At 44.0% G+C, this 17,914-nt stretch overlaps 1 protein-coding gene across 1 annotated transcript in view; it reads right to left on the reverse strand.

Moving 5' to 3' along the window:
* The window catches only part of LOC138590778 (NLR family CARD domain-containing protein 3-like), a 37,954-nt gene extending 22,233 nt beyond the window's left edge, over window positions 1-15,721 (reverse strand). Inside the window, exon 1 of the mRNA XM_069661135.1 lies at window positions 15,540-15,721. Within this exon, the coding sequence (XP_069517236.1) occupies window positions 15,540-15,721 (182 nt within the window). The remainder of the gene's footprint in view (window positions 1-15,539) is intronic.
* Between the last annotated feature and the right edge of the window lie 2,193 nt (window positions 15,722-17,914).

The following is a 17,914-nucleotide window of genomic DNA, read 5'->3' on the forward strand; positions in this document are numbered from 1 at the left end:
CACCGCTCTGCAGAGATTATTTTTGGATGTGATTTTTCTTTAACTCTTCCTGCCTACATATTGATCGGCTGTTCAGTGAACCACGGGGGAGTGACACCGAGTAGATGAGTGGAGGTATGAAGAGATGAGAGGAGGGTGGAGGGAGGTGTGGTTACTCGGCTCTCTGTCAGGAGATCATTCAGATTTCTGTTCATCTAATAAACATGAAAACTGTTTTAAATGTGTCGACAATAACAGTTGATTTTTTCAAAGTGCTCATGTAATACGCATCTCATCTCATCTCATGAAACATTTGGAAGAAGACAAATAAACAAAAGATTAATCACAGAACCAGATTAAAAACAGATAAAAAGATAATATCATATTTTACATGTCCATAAGATAGAAAAAGCTAACCGTGGTGTGTATGGGAAAAAGGATCGATTATAATTTAACAGGTGACTGTAAAGACTAAAAAACTAAGATAACTCTAAAACAACTGGAGGTCTTGAAAGTGAGCATTAGACACTTACTACACACATTCTTCACTTGTTCATTATTTAAACCATCTTGGGAAGAAGTTAAGAAAACCCTTAATTTAAAGTTTTACTAGAAATCACATTGGAAATAAAAAAGATGTTTTCATGGAAACAGGTAAATCCTCCAAATCTCGACAACAACGAAACAAACTTTGGATACGGGAAAAAAAACAAACAGAAATCACATTTATAGTTTAAAAATATTGGACTGTAATGATGCAGGTACTCCCAGGTTAAGGAGCTTCATATTCAGACTGTTCATAAGAACAGACAGTTCTTTATAACACACTGTAACAGGTGTGGATACACAGGTGTCACACGGTGTCGTTAGTCTGTGTCCATGTTCAGACAAACTTCTGTCAGATTCAGCAGCAGCGGTCAGAGCTGGAGGACATTTTGAACAGGACTTCCTGTTCTCAGGATCTTTGTTATCCTCTGGATGAATCTTCACTCGGAGCAGCCGAGTCTGAAATCAAAGCTCGGATCAAAAGTTCGGAAGAATAAATCGTTCTTTACAAAAAAAGTTTAGTTTCTTAAATCTTGTTTTTGAAGCTTTAAACTTCTGTTCATATAAAGATTAAGGATCTGTGAGATTCCTCGTTTTCTTCACGTGTTTTGTAGCAACATGAGTTATGATTCTCCTTTCATTACTTCTACATTCCTCAGCACCTGAACAAACAAGACACAGTGAACATCTGGATGGACATCAGGCTGTAGTTCATTTAAAACAAGCCTGATACTCATACTGACAGCTAACGTTAGCATTCAGCCTGTTCTAAGATAGCACTAATGTTTGATAGTGTCAGTCACCTCCAAGCTAAATCAGTGTTATCTATTTAACAGTAATGTTAGCTAATTTGTAGAATGCTAATGTTAGCTGTTGTGACTTAGCTGTCGGTAGCTAATGCATTATCATGAGGGACAGCTAACTCACAACAGCAAATGTTGGCATTCAATCAAGTCCTAGCTAACTACCTTTAGCTTGCTGCCTTCTTTAGCTAGGTATATGTACCTTTATCTTGTAACACTATCAACCTGTAATGTGTAAATTAACTAACTAACTAAGAGTAGTTAATCTCATCTAACCCCCCCCCCATCCCCCCATATCCGAGCCCTCTGGACTCTCAGCTGCGTGTAGACTCCAAACATCGCCGGGTTATGAGACACAGAATGAGATTAAATAAACAGTTCATGACAGTTAAAGTTAATTCAGCACTAAACATATCATGGTGAACACACATTTATATGTGAACGTATATGTGTGGATATGTGTGTGTGTGTGTGTGTGTGTGTGTGTGTGTGTGTGTTTACAGACTATTAAACCAAATAAAAGAGCCACAGTGATGAATCAACATTTTCTCTGTCCTGAGTTAGCTCTGTTTCACCCCTCCCTTCTCTGTGTGAGGGGGAGGGGGGGAAGCAGTGACCCACAAACGCTTCACTCACCAGGGGTCTGAGGTGTGACTCGTCCCTGCTGTCCACAGTCCGTGGATCAAAGCATTTGGTTACTTATCCTCACCATACTATTCTAAATGCAAACATTGAAACAACGACAATCATTGCAGTTTGTAGGAGGGTGTCCCCAGGTTTACATCCTGAGTCTGAGAGGGTTGTAACCCCCCCTCTGATTCCATGTGTGTCCTCTTGATTAATAGCACAGCTAGCGGTCTAGCTCTCCACCTCCTGGGGTCAAATGAGGCCTGGGTCAGGCCCGTCATGGTGCCACGCTACATATGTTAGCTCGGACATGCTAATGTGAACATTAGCTGTTGTCAAACAGAAGCTAATTTAATATTATTATTATTTAATATGTGGCGCAGATTTTTACTATCTGTTGTCAGTGAAGTGGTGAAACAATATCAAATACACAGATTCTCCACCTTTACGATTAAAGAACCTGGAGTCAGCAGTGTGACGTTATCACAGCATGTGAGCGTCTAACCCTGAGCGTGCGTCAGACATAATGTCCTCCTTGTGAGTGAGGAGGATTAGCAGCACAGCTGGATGAAACCCCTCCTCTTCACAGACTGCAAACTGAAATGTGGGCAGCTACCAACAGAACAAATATAAAATAAAAACACAAAGCACCCCGGGTGCTGGACACAGTCAGCCGTGTTTTTACTGTGTGCAGGCGGTGAGGTGGAAAAGTATAGTTAAAGGCATGGTGCACTCTTAACCTTCCACCTACTGTCTGCTCCCTTTAACACAACATTACACAACATAAAGCAGCATTTACATTCAGCCTGGAGGTGCAGAGGACATTTATAGTTTGGATGTTTGCTCCTTTTCTGACTCTGACCATGTTTTTCCCCGAGCCCGAGGCCGAGCTGAAAGAACATTTCTCCTCTTTACTCCGAGAGAAAAACAAGAGTCCGAACAGGAGGCCCTGACAGGACGGAGGGACATGTTAGCCACTCAGCATGCAAACATCTGATTTACAGCTCGACGGCACTTTGATCAAGTGCTATTGATCGAGTCATGAATGAAGCCGAATCAATGAGCGCAGACCTTCAGCGGGCCTCTGATAATAAAAGTGTCGGAGCGGTGGGCGGCCGAGGTTCAGCTCTCTGCTGGTCTCCTCTCTCGCTTCTCTTTGTGCTCCGGCTTTTAATTCTACTTAACCTTCTCCCACCTTCGCTCTGTGTGTGTGTCTGTGTGTGTGTGTGTGTGTGTGTGTGTGTGTGTGTGTCTGTGTGTGTGTGTGTGTCTGTGTGAATGTGTGTGTGTGTGTGTGTGTGTGTGTGTGTGTGTGTGTGTGTGTGTGAGAGCGTGGGCGGGCGGAGGACAGCATAGAGACTGTGGGTGTTCACAATGTCACTGAGTGGGTGTTTTTCTTCTTAACCCAGTCTGAAAGAAAGAAAGGAGGAATAAACAGCTGCTAGGAAAACATATAGTTAGACTGCTTTGATAACAATATCATTCTTTGATAAGTTATAGCCCTGACAAACTGACTGTAGCTCCTTTTACACAGACTATTAAAGGAGGGAATGTGAAGAAGATTAGCAGCAGCAACCAAACGTGCACAAACTGGAAACACAAAGAGGTCCAGGAGCTCCTTAACCTGCAGTCAGAGGACAACATCAACAGACATGTGATGATGTAACCGACTAGTTACCAACAGTTAAATTCCTATGAAACTAATTTGGTTCGTGATTTTTGTTGTACTGTTAAACAGCAGCTTATGTTAGCCACCATTATCATTAGCTAGGAACTTTTGCCTTTACTGCCGTGTGACTAACGTGAAGGACAAATAATAACAAAGATCAAAGGTCGCCGGCCACAAACAACCTGCAACGTTCCTGCAGACCTGCATGCTTTAACCTTTCATCAGCTACAACGGTTCAAAGGAGATCCACACTCACCTTCAGGGACACTTTGTCAGAGTCTGTGGCTGTAAACTTCTTTTTCCTTTTTAAAGCAGTTCATGTGAGAGAGTCAGCAGAACACCATGACCTGTGAGGAGCTCTGTGGACCAGCCTTTAACAGACCAGCACAGAGCACCTTTAAATGAATTCTACAGACAGGAAGTGAGTCCAAACAGCTGTTTGTGTTTGAACAGGTCTGACCTGTGAGCAGAGAATCACATTAACCAAGACTGGGAACAAACACAGAAGAAGTTCTTAAAGAGATGTGCTGTGACTTTCACCACGATCTTCAACTTCCAACACAAAGATGGAGATGAAGGTTAAAAGCATCAGTCGGCCGACAAACTGTCAAACCTAAGAGAGTTACTCTCCACCAACATACTGAGACTGGATGTTCTGTCCCCAAACAGCAGCACTTTTACTTGTCCCTGTAATTATTCTGGAGATCTGACTTCAAACTGTGAAAATGCAGATGTGATAATGAAGTTTAGTCTCAGTAAGCAGCCACTGAAATGTAAAGGAAAATAAACGTAACTATTATTGACATCTCCCTGGCTCCGCCCACAACAGGTCATGTGACAATCAGTGTGGTTCAGCTTAGTTTGAGTTGTCTAAGTCAGAATCAGAGCAGAAGCATCTGAAAAGAATTCATTTCAGCTGCTTTCTGAAGGCGGAGTTACTAAATGCTTTGGTATCCATATCGTAGTTAGCAGTTAGCATACACATGCTAAGTTAGCTTGCCTTGTGATTATTCTTGCCAGCAGACAAAGAGGCTCCTGCTGTGATCAATCCGACGTCCTCGTATCTCCCTCTGCAGAACCGTCTGACAGGACTCGGCGTTCTCTGCTCCACTTTCTGTGCCAGCTCCAAAGTCGTCAGGCCAACATCTGCTTTCAACGAGCTCGAGAGGAAATCAAAGAGACGAACACAAATCTCACATTCACCTTTGTTCAGGAACATCTGTTACACCACCGTTTCTTTATCCACTCGAGTGCGCCCTGAGATGTTGCTGCAAAGTTTAGAGAAGTCAGCAGACGTAGACGCTGAAGGTCAAACCCCCCTGCAGTCAGACTTTGATTAAGTGAAACAGAACATTCGTCTCTGTTTCTCGTCGCGTCAGAAAGAGGAGAATAACTTCCGATCAGGTTTCAGCAGACACAATCCTGAGATATCTGTCAGGGTCTTATCCCAGAGAGCTGACGCGACACTATTGTTCCCCCAGACGCAGGTTTATCCTGTTTTAACATCCAGAATGAGATTAATGAGACGCTGCAGGATACAGATCCTCAAAAGTGTCACTTCAGGCTAAAAAAGCAGCTTTCCTCCCTCTGGCTTGTAACGCTTCGTCTTTATTCTGGAGGACGTTCGCCTTCAGAGACGATCTGCTGCTGCAGCACTTTCACAATCACACAATGAGAAGCTGCACACAAAGGAGGGGATTAAAGCACATTTCTGCCTGTTCCTGTGCAATGCAGGAGGCGAGCAGGTGTAGTCAGGTGTCTGTAGAGCTTTAACATACAGTATGAAGACGTTCTGTTACAGTGCTGTTCATCAACACGCCTACAACACGAGTGAACATAGTTCCTGTAGTGTGGAGAGCAGCTATCTGACACAGCACAGCACACACTAACACATTCATTCACCAACAACCAGAGTCCAACTCTCACAGCTGGAAATCTCACTAAATCTCACGCGGTCAAACGAGACTTTAGAGTAAACAAACATGGCGGACGAATTCACGAAGAAGAAAGAACAAACTGGATGAAGTGGTGGAGACGGCGTGAACACGGGCTGTACACTTTATGCTGCATGTTTGCTTTGTCGCCATGGCTGCGGTTGTTGTGCTTCCTTCAGTCAGCTTGCTTCCTGATAGATCGTAAATATTGAGCAGGCTTCATATTTCGGGCAGATCGGGGGAAGTAAAATCCCTCTTAACTTCCCTCACAGCACAGGAACATCAGGAGAGATCCTCTTTAGAACCATCAGAACAGTTTCAGCTTGAACATCCACATCTACTTTCTTACTCGAGTCACAACACCAACAATCTGGTCTGTTTAACTACAAACCTGCCAAACTTACGTAAAAATGTCTGAGGAATACTATCACACACTGTGTTTCCTGCTAATCTATGAAACAATGGTGTCACCACTGATTCATGTCTCTGCTCTGTTCAAGAGACTTCATATTGTTCCATTTTAAATGAACTGGATCATCTCGTCACAGGTCTTACTGTAGATATATGCAGCCATCAGAAGCACTGCAGGGTAATTAAGCAGAGCATTAAACATGAACGACTGCCGTTAATGACGCTGAATGTAAAGCAGTGAATGCACACAGAGCTGAGGCCTCCGATGTGTGCGAGGTGTTTCCTCGACAGGAAACCAGAGAAGATACGAGGTAATGAAACAACCTGAGGCCTCTGTCCCAGTCATAATACAGTCAGTCTGAATCCCGTCCTTTACAGCCGCTGAAGGAATCAGTGTCACCTCGTAACCTCGGTAACCTTCTGTGTCGAACCAATCGACCTTGTTCCCGCTCCCTACCAACCAGCAGCCTGGGGACAAGTCAGCAGCAACAAAGACGTTTACTGAACACATTTAGGCTCCAAAGTGACCTTTAAATCTAACAGACTGTCCGTTTCTCTCGCGGCCATTTGAAAACTTTGAACCTCAACGCTTCACTTTCTCTCCCAGCCGCTGCCCGTGTTGGAGAATCACTTTTAAGAGATCAACTACAGAAAACAAAGACGGTTGATTGGATTTGTTAAGGGCTGCACGGTGGTACAGTGGTTAGCGCTGTTAGAAGGTTCCTGGTTTGATTCCTGGTGCAGACGGAGTGGGCCTTTCTGTGTGGAGTCTGCATGTTCTCCCCGTGTGTGCGTGGGTTCCCCCCGAGTACTCCGGCTTCGTCCCACAGTCCAAAGACATGCTCGCTAGGTTCACTGGTGACTCTGACCGTAGGTGTGAATGTGAGTGTAAAAGGTTGTCTGTCTCTATGTGTCAGCCCTGTGATTGACAGGTGATCTGTCCAGGTGTAACCCCGCCTCTTGCCCAGCCCCCTGCGACCCTGAACAGGATAAGCAGCATAGATGATGGACGGATGGTTTTGTTGGCGGTATGAAAGACTTAGACTAAATCCAGGCCGTCCACTAAAGGTGTCATTTTAGCTTCATTAACATATCCATGATGCTCATTAAAAATGTACCTTAACCTAACAAGTCATGATAATAACTTTATTTCAAAACCAAAGGAACAAGGTGCCTCACAGGCGGACCAAAGCTGCCATAATGTGGCTGATATCACTACGAGAGTTTGAAGGAGTGATTATAATCACCTCTGTCCTGGAGTCATTCAGACTAAACGTTTTTGGACATGCAGCATTTGGTGTCAGTCAAGCAAGACTATATGAACGTCGTGTCATTACTATTGAATTTTAGTGGGTCATACAGCTGAGTGTCATCAGCATAGCAATAGTGTTGAATGTTGTTATTACTCATTATCTGACCCAGCGGAAGCAAGTAGAATGAAAATAACAGGGGACCTAAAATGGCACCCTGTGGAACCCCACAGGTGAGAGGGGTGCTTTAGGAGGAGGAGCCACCGAGAAGTCCAAAGCCACATCGATGATACCAACTAAAGATTCCAGACGGTTGGTTAAAATTCTGTGGGCGACATGTCAAGAGCTAAGATCAAGAAGAATCAAAATAGAGTAAAAACCTGCATCAGTGGCAAGCAGGAGGTGGTTAGAGACGCTGACCAGTCTCTGTGCTGTGGAGAGACTGACACCTGATTGATACCTGTGATCAGCTGTGCAGAGACAATTATCTCCAAAATGTTGGATAAAAATGGCAAAATGTGATCCAAACCTTTATATCACTTCTTTATATCACTTCTTTATATCACTTCTGTATCCGTAAAGAAAAGTAACTTCCCCATCTTCAGAAATCATCATCAGGCAGAAACATGCGCCCTGTGTCACAGTTCTTCCCCTCCAGCAGCAACACACACCTTCCTGCTCCTGGAATATAACCTGTGTGTTGAACTGAAGTCATGAACATAATGAGATCATCCTGATTGGTTTCATCTTCATGTTAATTTGTCGTCATTTACTTTCCAGGAGATGCAAACTTTGACGTCTCCTCGCTCACAGAAAGACTTTTCATTTATAATTATTAAATCACAGTCAGATCACATTATTCATCATCATCAGAGTTATTCAGACAGCACGCTGTAAAATGTAAAACTGCTGCTTTTCTCTGTTGGTGCTTTTTATGTATTAGGGCTCATTTGCACGTGTAATATGTTATGATGATGGCAGCAGCTGGGGGCCTCGCAGTTAGACTAACATGAGGCTTTATTTTAAATAAAATGCTGATTCTTTCAGGGAGCAGAGCAGAGTCACATTTCATGATGAGTCTGCTCCACACGGATCTGAGTCGTTTTTTAAAGATTCACCTTCAATCAGACGTTATGATTAAATAATAAACTGTAAAGAAAAATCCAACTTTTCCTGGATGCACGGGGTCTTTTATCCGCTCTACGTCTCCGTGTTGTGGATGGAGCATCACCATGGAATCAGATGGGACATGTTGACCTTTCCTGTGTGTGTCGACACTTTGCAGCGATGTGACGGCGCTTCACCTTTAACCACTCAGGATGGATTTTAGAAAATTGTTCTGACAGCCTTTAATGCGTCTGAGCTGCTGCTGTTTCTCAGTAATGGCTGTCAAAACACTTCCATGTCCCACAAATCACACAGACCCACACACACTGGTTTTAACTGAGCGGTAAGCAGACGGGACATTCAGAGGAATAAGAATCGGCCTCATTCACCAAATGTTCCCAAAAACCTCCTGATGCCGTTTATCGTCCCACCAGTGTTTGTTCTTAGAGAAGAACCAAACCTTCACACACTCTGAAGCTGAATAATAAGAAAGCAAACAGGCTCTTTTTTTGAACAAATAAACACTGCACTAAAACGTGTCATTGTGTTTATAAGGAACCACGTCATCCCATAATCAGTGTTTATTGGCGTCATCTCAAGGCCTCGCCCTGCACCTGAGGTCAACTAGCATTTGAACTGCTGCCGTAAGATGTTGCAGAGAGAACGCAGCTTCAGGAGCATCTTTCAGTTTACCTACAGAGAGTGACGAGAACCTCCTGGTGTGTACAGGTTCAGAGGACAAGTCACAGCATCTTTTTGTGTATTATATGATTTATATTCTGAAGCATGTTGGCTTGTTGGTTGTTTTCTTCTTGCAGCATTGCTAACACTTTACATCTGGAGTTCAGTGTCCCTCAGGCTTTAGATTTTGGTTTGGACAACTTCTCTGAGACTTTCTTTTCTCTTTGTGTTTGTGACGTCTGTGTGCACACGGCCCTGCAGACTCAGGCCCGTCAGGTTTGAAGGGGCATTTACCAAACACCAGACATGCGGTTTAAATGTACAAGAAGACCTCGGCCTTCACACACTCATCATGCTGCACTTTGTGTTGTTCTTTCAGCTGCTTCAACAAGTTAGTCGTGTTGCTTTGCGGCGCAGACGCAGGTTTCATGACCTCTCTGCTGATTATTGTTTCTTCTTCACGTCACTTAAACCTGAAACACCTCCAAACGAGCGCTGACGAGCCGCTTCAGGGGACCAGCTCTGCGTCTTCTGTTCCACACGTTTGACTTTAGTTTCTCCGACTGTCTCTGTCGTTCACTCTTCCACTCTAACCTGCCGCTGAGAGGTCGGCGCTCATCACATGACCTTTCAGCTCCCCCAAAAGTGAAGCCCAAAGCTCTCCGTCGCCCCCTGGGGGAGGGGCTGTTAGTTTAGGGAGCGCTCGGTTTGATATGCAGCAGAGTTTACTACAGGCGGAGCGTTTTAAACTTCAACATCACCGTCAATCTGTTTATTATTTATTATTGGACTAACTGTGCAGCCCTAAGGCTCAGTAATGTTCAGGTGCTGGGCAGAGCGAACAACACACTGATCTGTTATATACTGACGGGACATGTGGCGACCTGGGGTGGAGCTGGGAGCAGGTAACGTGTCACCTTGGACAATGTTTCCCGACCACTCAGTTCAGTTATAGACTCATTCCCCCAAGATGCACCACAGAACGACACAGGAAGTCGTTCCAACTCTTAAACTCCTCACATACTTATTGAACTGTGCAGCTTGATTTTCTGTTTCTACTTCTTATATTCTTCATGCTTCCTGTCTTTATACGAGCAACTGTAACGCCCGAATCTGTTCGTACAGTTTCATCGACAGTTAGTAACAAAGCTCTGTTCTCATTAAAACCAGGAGGATTAAATCAACTTGCAAACATTTATCACCACAGATTAAGTCCAACACTAACAGTTTATAATATCAGCTCAGTTAACTAAAGGACGGTTAATGTCGGGGAAGAATAAAACCTGCATCACATCATTGCAGAGTTTCTCCTGGAAGGAAATACTTTGTGTGTTTGCTCGACCTATTGTCTCCATGATATTGTTTTGTGTTCATTAGAAGCATCCACCCATGAATGTCAGCGTGCAGCTCCTTCTCAGAGTGAGAGAGAAAACTGTCATCTTTTAAATCAGGGTGTGATTACAAAGTGTGACAGCAGCAGAGCAGAGAGTCCCATCCTCATTAATCAGACTCCCTGTTCACTCACATTAAATGATTCTGTTAATATGCACACTGAGAGATGCTCCCTGCACAGGCAGAGGCAAATTAAACCTGGAAAATGAACATGACTGAACTGTGAAGAAGAATACAAACTCTGACTGAAACTAAACTTTAGTTTCACACAGCTGTGAGCTTTCTTTCTCTCTCGGTGTTTCATCAGATGAACTCTCCTGCTGCTTCCAGCTTGTTAGCTTTTTCAGCCCGCCATCAGCTTCCTGCTCGATCAATAACTCTCAAACTGGATCTTATTTGTTGATCATCAGTCTCTCTCTCCTCTCGGCCCTCCAACAGCTCGTACAGTAACAGAACAAAGACTCGATGAGGAGTCTGAGGACTGTGGGCGGAGAGTTTGTTCTCCTGTATGCTAAAGATAGCTCACAGCTTCAGGCACAGTTGATCTGAGCTCTTCCCCTCCAGCTGATCAGACTGAAGCCCGGACTAACTCCTCCAGTCCTCAGAGCATGTCGGACGTTTACTCTGAAAACGGCAGCTTTGTTTGGCGTTCTTTCACAGTCGCTCATTTTTTAAATGTTGCCTTAAACGCAGATTTAAAGTTTGGATGTTTTTTCTTAAAGTCTGGTAAAAGTTTAAATGTTCAACAGTTTAAAGTTCTTTATCTGCAGCATGGAAACAGCTTTAATCATAAAACACGGTGACATATGCTTAGATAGTCCTTATCTGTCCTTCTTCTCTGTGGAGAACAAAGGAAGTATAAAGACTTCGTGCATCCTCTCTGTGGTCCTGCACTGATCCAGCAGAGTGAGTTTTAAACTGCCCTGCTCGCTCCATCATCCCGCTCTAAGAGCACAATCACACCTCTGTCAATAAATCCAAGTACAGCTTTCACAGACCGGCCTCGCCTCATTTCCATCCATCATCTCGGCCGCACGGAGAGACTCGCAGGCCTGAAACATCATTTTTATTTTTAAGAGCCCGTCTCCTTCAGCGGCCGCGTGTTTGGTCCACAGCGCAGCGCTCATGTCGTCGTATTTATTCCTCAGCGTGCAGGCGAGCGAGACAGAGGGTCTAATGAGAAAGATCATCGAGATGATGAATGTCGGCCTTTTCTTCAGGCGCTGGAGGCTCCAGACTCTGACCTCCAAACCGATAGAGACGTAAGAGTCTCTCACTTTACTCATCCTTATAAAGAGGCTCATCTCTGCCCTCCTGCCTCCACTTCTCTGCTTCATATCTCTCCACTTATCCAGAACTACATCTGTAAAGACGACCGAACACTTCGCCAACTGTTCAACCACCTGCACGGTTTCCTGACTCCGTCCACAGGCAGAGTGTTTCTTATTGTCATGAAAACCCAAACCCCCGTCGCTCTCGCTCAGTGTTAAGCATCACTTCTCTTTAAACGTTGAGGCACAGAAAAGATCTGTTGGATCGAGGAAATAGATTTACATTACACATTACATTATTAAAGTATAAATCAAATTCTTAGAATGCATAGCTCATGTAGCTCCTGTCAGGCTGCATCATTATCCTCATGCATTACTTATTTTAATAACGAGCTTCATAAAGAGGCTCAAGTTTCACTCCTGACCTGTAAATAATGAACATTAAAGGCAGCAAACAGCTCATTTCATGCTCCAACACAAAGACGCCCTGTTAATGTATGTGAGGGGAAACACACAGCGACCTTCATGTTGTAAGAATTATCACGCAGTGCATTATTATCAAAGGTTAACCAGCCACACAACGGCTCCCCTTTATTTACACTGCTGTGGAACATGATATTAAATACATAGAATGACACAGGATTGTATATATAATATATATAATAATAACATAACACAGAGTATAATGAGAGAGTACTCACACAGATATGTTTGGTGTCTCTGCCTGCTAGAGGCCCTGCAGAGGTTTGACTTTCCGTTAGCCTACATTCATCGTGCAGACGACTGACATTCCTTTAAATGCAGGATGTTCCTCATTTGTGAACCTAGCAACTACTTTAGCTAAGCTAGCAGAGTGCTAGATGGCACCGTCTGTCCAGCAGTCTGCTCTGGCTAAAGCACGTCAGAAACTAAGACAAAGTTACCACGATGTCGCCATCTTGTTTTGGAGCCAGAAGTGAGTGTATTTGAACGAGAGGGTGGAGCTGGAGATGAACAAGGGGTTAGCAAATGCTAAGTTATCAGCTATAACATTAGTTCATCCTTTATTTGTCCCACAACAGGGAAATGTGCCGTGTTACAGCAGCAAAGTGGACAGTGCAACATAAGGACATTTAAAATGAGTAACTAATGTATCCTAAAAAATATGTACAGAGTTGGGTAATTAACAACTGTGTTTTAATTAGGATGCTAACTTTAGCTAGCTACAAACCAAATATACTTAAAGGCTTAATGTGCAACATTTTACACATTAATATATCTGAATATGTGTAAATATGTGTGTAAACATATCCTTGAGATACTAAAGAGTGAATCAGACCCCCTCTGTGTGTGTGTGTGTGTGTGTGTGTGTGTGTGTGTGTGTTGTTCTCAGCTCTGTGTTTACACGGACGGGACAGCTCGCGTTCCCCTTTCATGCTAGTTCATGTGCGCGTAGGCTACTAGAGTAACGTTAGGGACGATAGCTAACGCACTGTGTGTTTGAATGTTACGCTCGCTTGCTTCGTGTTCTGTAGCGTTATCATGTCACGGTCATTCTGTGTAATTAATCATGCTAGCAGGGGGCTGCAGCAACATGCATAGTAAACTAAAGTGTGCTAACGTTAGCCCGCAGCAGTGCAGTGCAGGCTGCGGTCTGTTGCAGCTCGAGCTGTAACATGCATTCTGCCTACATGAGCCTGAACAGGCCTACCAACCAATGTCCATTGTTTGCTCTGTTATAATTATGTCCACTTGCTGCTACATGGTGGAACATGACACTTAGCAATGTCTCAGAAACGGCTCAGCAGAATAGGCCGGCTGCTGCAGTGCGGAGATGTGCTTTTGTCTTGGTTTCATGCTGGTGCTCAAGTGTGACGTCTACTGGACATAAAAGCTGCATATTAAGCCTTTAAACAAGACATCAGTCACAGGTAGCCCCGCCCTAACCCCTCCCGTCTTCCTGGTCTGTGTGACTCTACATGGGAGCATCAGTGACTACATGAACATCATGCTGTGTTACAGCGCTGGCTGTGTTTGATCCATGATTGTCTAGTCTCCTCTTCATTTAGGACATTATTGAAGCCGTGTGGATGAACTTCCATTCAGAGAAAGTTCTTTGTTTTGTTTGTTTCACTCAGGTTTTGTTTGCATTATAAGACGAGTTTCTCTAGTTTGTAGAGTTGTCTTTATTTTCACTCTGAGTTGTATTTGTTTCACTTCTTGTTACTTATTCAAACTTTATTTTAGCACCAAAACAAAGTTGGCAATAAACCCTGATTCTGATTCTCTTTGGAGCGTAATAAATTATCAATATTATTATTAAAACACAGTGTTGAAGGTCCTTCACACACACACACACACACACACACTGACTGTAACACACACACACACACACTGACTGTAACACACACACACACACACTGACTGTAACACACACATGAAGGGTGGAGTGCCTCGTTGTGCATCTTCAGTAAACGGTAAATATTTCAGAGCTCAGCTTCACTGAGCGCCGCTCGAAGCGCTCTGTCACTTCAATGGGGACACAAATAAAGAGAGAGCCACTAAACGTCAGAGCGTGACGTGTTACAGTCAGTGTGTGTGCGTGTGTGTGTGTGTGTCAGAGTCAGTGTGTGTGTGTTACAGTCAGTGTGTGTGTGTGTGTGTGTGTGTGTGTTACAGTAAAATCAGGGTTTATTGCCAACTTTGTTTTGGTGCTAAAATAAAGTTTGAATAAGTAACAAGAAGTGAAACAAATATATCTCAGAGTGAAAATAAAGACAACTCTACAAACTAGAGAAACTCGTCTTATAATGCAAACAAAACCTGAATGAAACAAACAAAACTAAGAACTTTCTCTGAATGGAAGTTCATCCACACGGCTTCAATAATGTCCTAAATGAAGAGGAGACTAGACAATCATGGATCAAACACAGCCAGCGCTGTAACACAGCATGATGTTCATGTAGTCACTGATGCTCCCATGTAGAGTCACCCTCTCTGGGAGCCGCGTCCCCTCATCCCAAAGGGTCTGCTCTAGCAGCAGGCAGGTGTTCTCATCCTGCTCGTCTGCGCTGCTTCCTGTTTCACTCGCAGCTGTTTGCAAATTGACGTCACAACCCACCGAGCCGACATCAACCACCAGACAATCTCCACACACAGCTGAGACACATTTTATATCTTTCTCATTTCATCATTTCTAATTTGGTAAACTCAATATATTTCATATTGTAAACAGAAGCATAAAGAAGTGGAGGCCTGGTCACACATTCTGAGTACACACAGGGAAACAGTGTGTGTCTCTGTCTGAGCCTCTGCAGCTCTCAGTCATCCTGATGGAGAACAGTTTGAAGAGAAAGCCCGTAAATGTCACTTTTGAAGGATGTTATTTCTTCTTCTGCTCGGTATAACTCCACGTGCTCCATCACGCTGCTGTCACACGGCCGCACGGCTCCACAGAGAGCCGAGCGGAGGGACAAGAAGTGATTTCCTGCTGATGAAGAAACATTTTCCTGCAGAAATGAGAGCAGAGCTGTAATAAAAAGCTCGTTGTGGATGTAGTTCAGAGCTCCGTCCTTCACCGTGACAAACGACTGTCTGACTCTCTGCTCTGAATCTCAATGTAGAAATAAAGAAGCTGTCACAGTTTCTCATCTTACACGTGAAGAAACGAACACAGGAGCTTCTTAACGTGTGTGAACACAAGTCAGAGACGGTACATCCTCCCTCGTCACAGACATTACTGGATCTGCTGTATTTATAGCAGTGACGGTTGCACTGGGTGATGTGTCCCTGTCAGTAACAGACATGTTATTTTGTATGTTTAACCGGTCTAACATCTTCTCCTGTGTGGCTTCCTCCTGACACGCTCCTGATGACATCAGTAAACTCACCTGCACACCTGCCTTCCATCATCCACGACAGCCAGTGCTGGAACAGGCTTTAATGCTTCCTCTTTCGGGGTAGACAGTAGCTCCGTCTGCAGGGACTCGGCTTGGGAACCATAGGGTTGCCAGTTCAAGTCCCGGTACAGATCCAGCGTGGAATCTGGGGCTGGTAGCTGGAGAGGTGCCATGTCATTTCTTAGGCCCAATGGCTCGGGGTGCATGTCCTCCTCACTCTGATATCTCTACATGAATGCATGTCCAGAGTCCTGTTTTTGCATGTTTCTAATAATGACAGTGTCAGTGTGTACCAGTGAGGAAACACTGGACCATCTTTTTCCAACAGGAAAGGAGAAAATAACTCTCGATTCCTCGGAGCAGATTAATGCTGCACTCACATGGATTCAGGCAGACGGCAGGCGGACATCTTTTGGACGGCACAGGAAAATGAAACACGCATGACGAGATGTTGCTATGGTGATGTTGAGTGAACTTTATAATCAATACACCATTTTATGTGATTAGTCTAATATTTGTAGCTATAAATGCAGCTTTCTCTTGATATTCTGTTGCTGGTCATGACGCTGCGGGTGTTGTACCCAAATGATTCTGGTTGTCCACATCGGCCACGTTTTCTTGTTGTGTGAGGGAGTTACAAACATCTAGTTGTAAATTCCGAGGACAGCGAAAAGTTATTTTATTTTGGACGATGTCGTCTACAGTTACCGACAATCTGTGCCGGCCTCACCACATTTTACCGTCCCGCTCTCGTCCACTGAAATGATATCCGGTTTGCCGTCTACAGTCTATCCATGTGAGCGCAGCACAAGGTGCAACACTTGGTCTTTAGGAAGTAAAGATTTGTCTACCTTACATAAATGATCTCGTGACGATTTGTTATTAATTGAACCCAGAATGCAAACCAGACTGAACAAGCTTTTAACGGGTTTTATTTGGAGGAATTGTGCAAGGGAGGGGGGAGTCCAGGGTCCGAGGGCTGTGAGAGGATCCAGAGGAGTGTGACAGGCAGTGAGGGTTAAATCCTGGAGAGTGTGCTGGGTTTGTGGGCTGGCGTGACGCGAGGAGTGAGGCGCTGGAAAAAAGGAGAGAGAACAAGGGTAAGTAAAAAATCACAAGCACAGAAAAATCTTCAATTCTTTCAATTGGATCGCTAGAGCTCCAGAAGAGGCCGATGTACCACAGTGTGGAGCGACAATACTCTGGCGCTGAGGCTTGTGTCTGTGTCTTGTAACCAACATTCTAAATATTGACCCCCTGTGGTCCGCCATCTTACTGTATCTTCACTATGTTTGGAGCGCTGCATGCTGGAGACGTACTTCTTTTTGCAGACAGCTGATCCGTTCTTACGAGGCTCTGTGTGATCGAGTCTCCTCATGAGCTTTCATGGCACCCCGGCATTACACGAGCTGCATAGAAACGATGCATCGATTTCATCTGTTTACCTGCTGAAAGACTTTTCTGGTTGAAGTCATTTTATCTGAAGGTCATGCCACTTTGTTTTTCACTCTGTGCTGTTATTTCTCTACGAGCTTCATGTGTTGTTATATTGTGTTTTGTCTATTTGCATTTTCTTAAGGTGAACCTTCTGAGCTCTCTACATAAACCCCCTCATGTCAGATTCAGTCATATGTGATGCAGCACAAACAGCAGTCCAATTAACTCTTTGTCACTCAAAGCAGGGTTTTATGAGTCGTCCATTACCAGCCTTCGTTCAGTCTCTCTTAAGAGTTTGGCTCTTAGTACGTTCAGCTGGATGAAATGCAGCATGTATAGGATGTGAGAACCCAGCAGCACATTGAGATTCAGAGTGGAGGCAGTAAAGAAACACAGGAGCAGTTAGTGTGCTGCTGTCTGCTGGTTTAAAGAGAAGACTGAAGCCCTGAGCTGTGGTTCAGAAAATAGATCCACAACAGCTCAGTTCATTTAGACGAGCCTTCAGCTATGACTCAATCATCCATCTCTCTACTGCTGCATTTAGGTGAGAACATACCGAGTACGCTGCCTGTTAAACTCAGCGTCTCACAAAGCTCTGAAACTGTTTCTATTTTCATCAAAGCACAGTGTGTACTGTACGCGCTGCAGCGATACATAACATCACATGCAGGGGAAACGCTATTTAAATCCTACATTGATTAAAACGCAGCAGCAGTCTGTGGATTTATTGTTGTTGTAAACATCTTTCTCCTTTATGATTTAAAACTCACACACCACATTCTCATGGCGGCCATTTTCCCCTGACGTCACGCCCAAGGTTGGGAGCTCCAATGCTGTGATATTGTAATAAGCTACAAGCTAACATTAGCTTATGGGTTTACAGTAAGCTAGCAGAAGGTTCAAACAGCCAAGTCACAACAGCTAATGAA

Source organism: Semicossyphus pulcher, unplaced genomic scaffold (genome assembly GCF_022749685.1).
Source record: "Semicossyphus pulcher isolate SPU_LCO1_2020_fin unplaced genomic scaffold, fSemPul1.0.p SCAF_14, whole genome shotgun sequence".
NCBI classification, from domain to species: domain Eukaryota; kingdom Metazoa; phylum Chordata; class Actinopteri; order Labriformes; family Labridae; genus Semicossyphus; species Semicossyphus pulcher.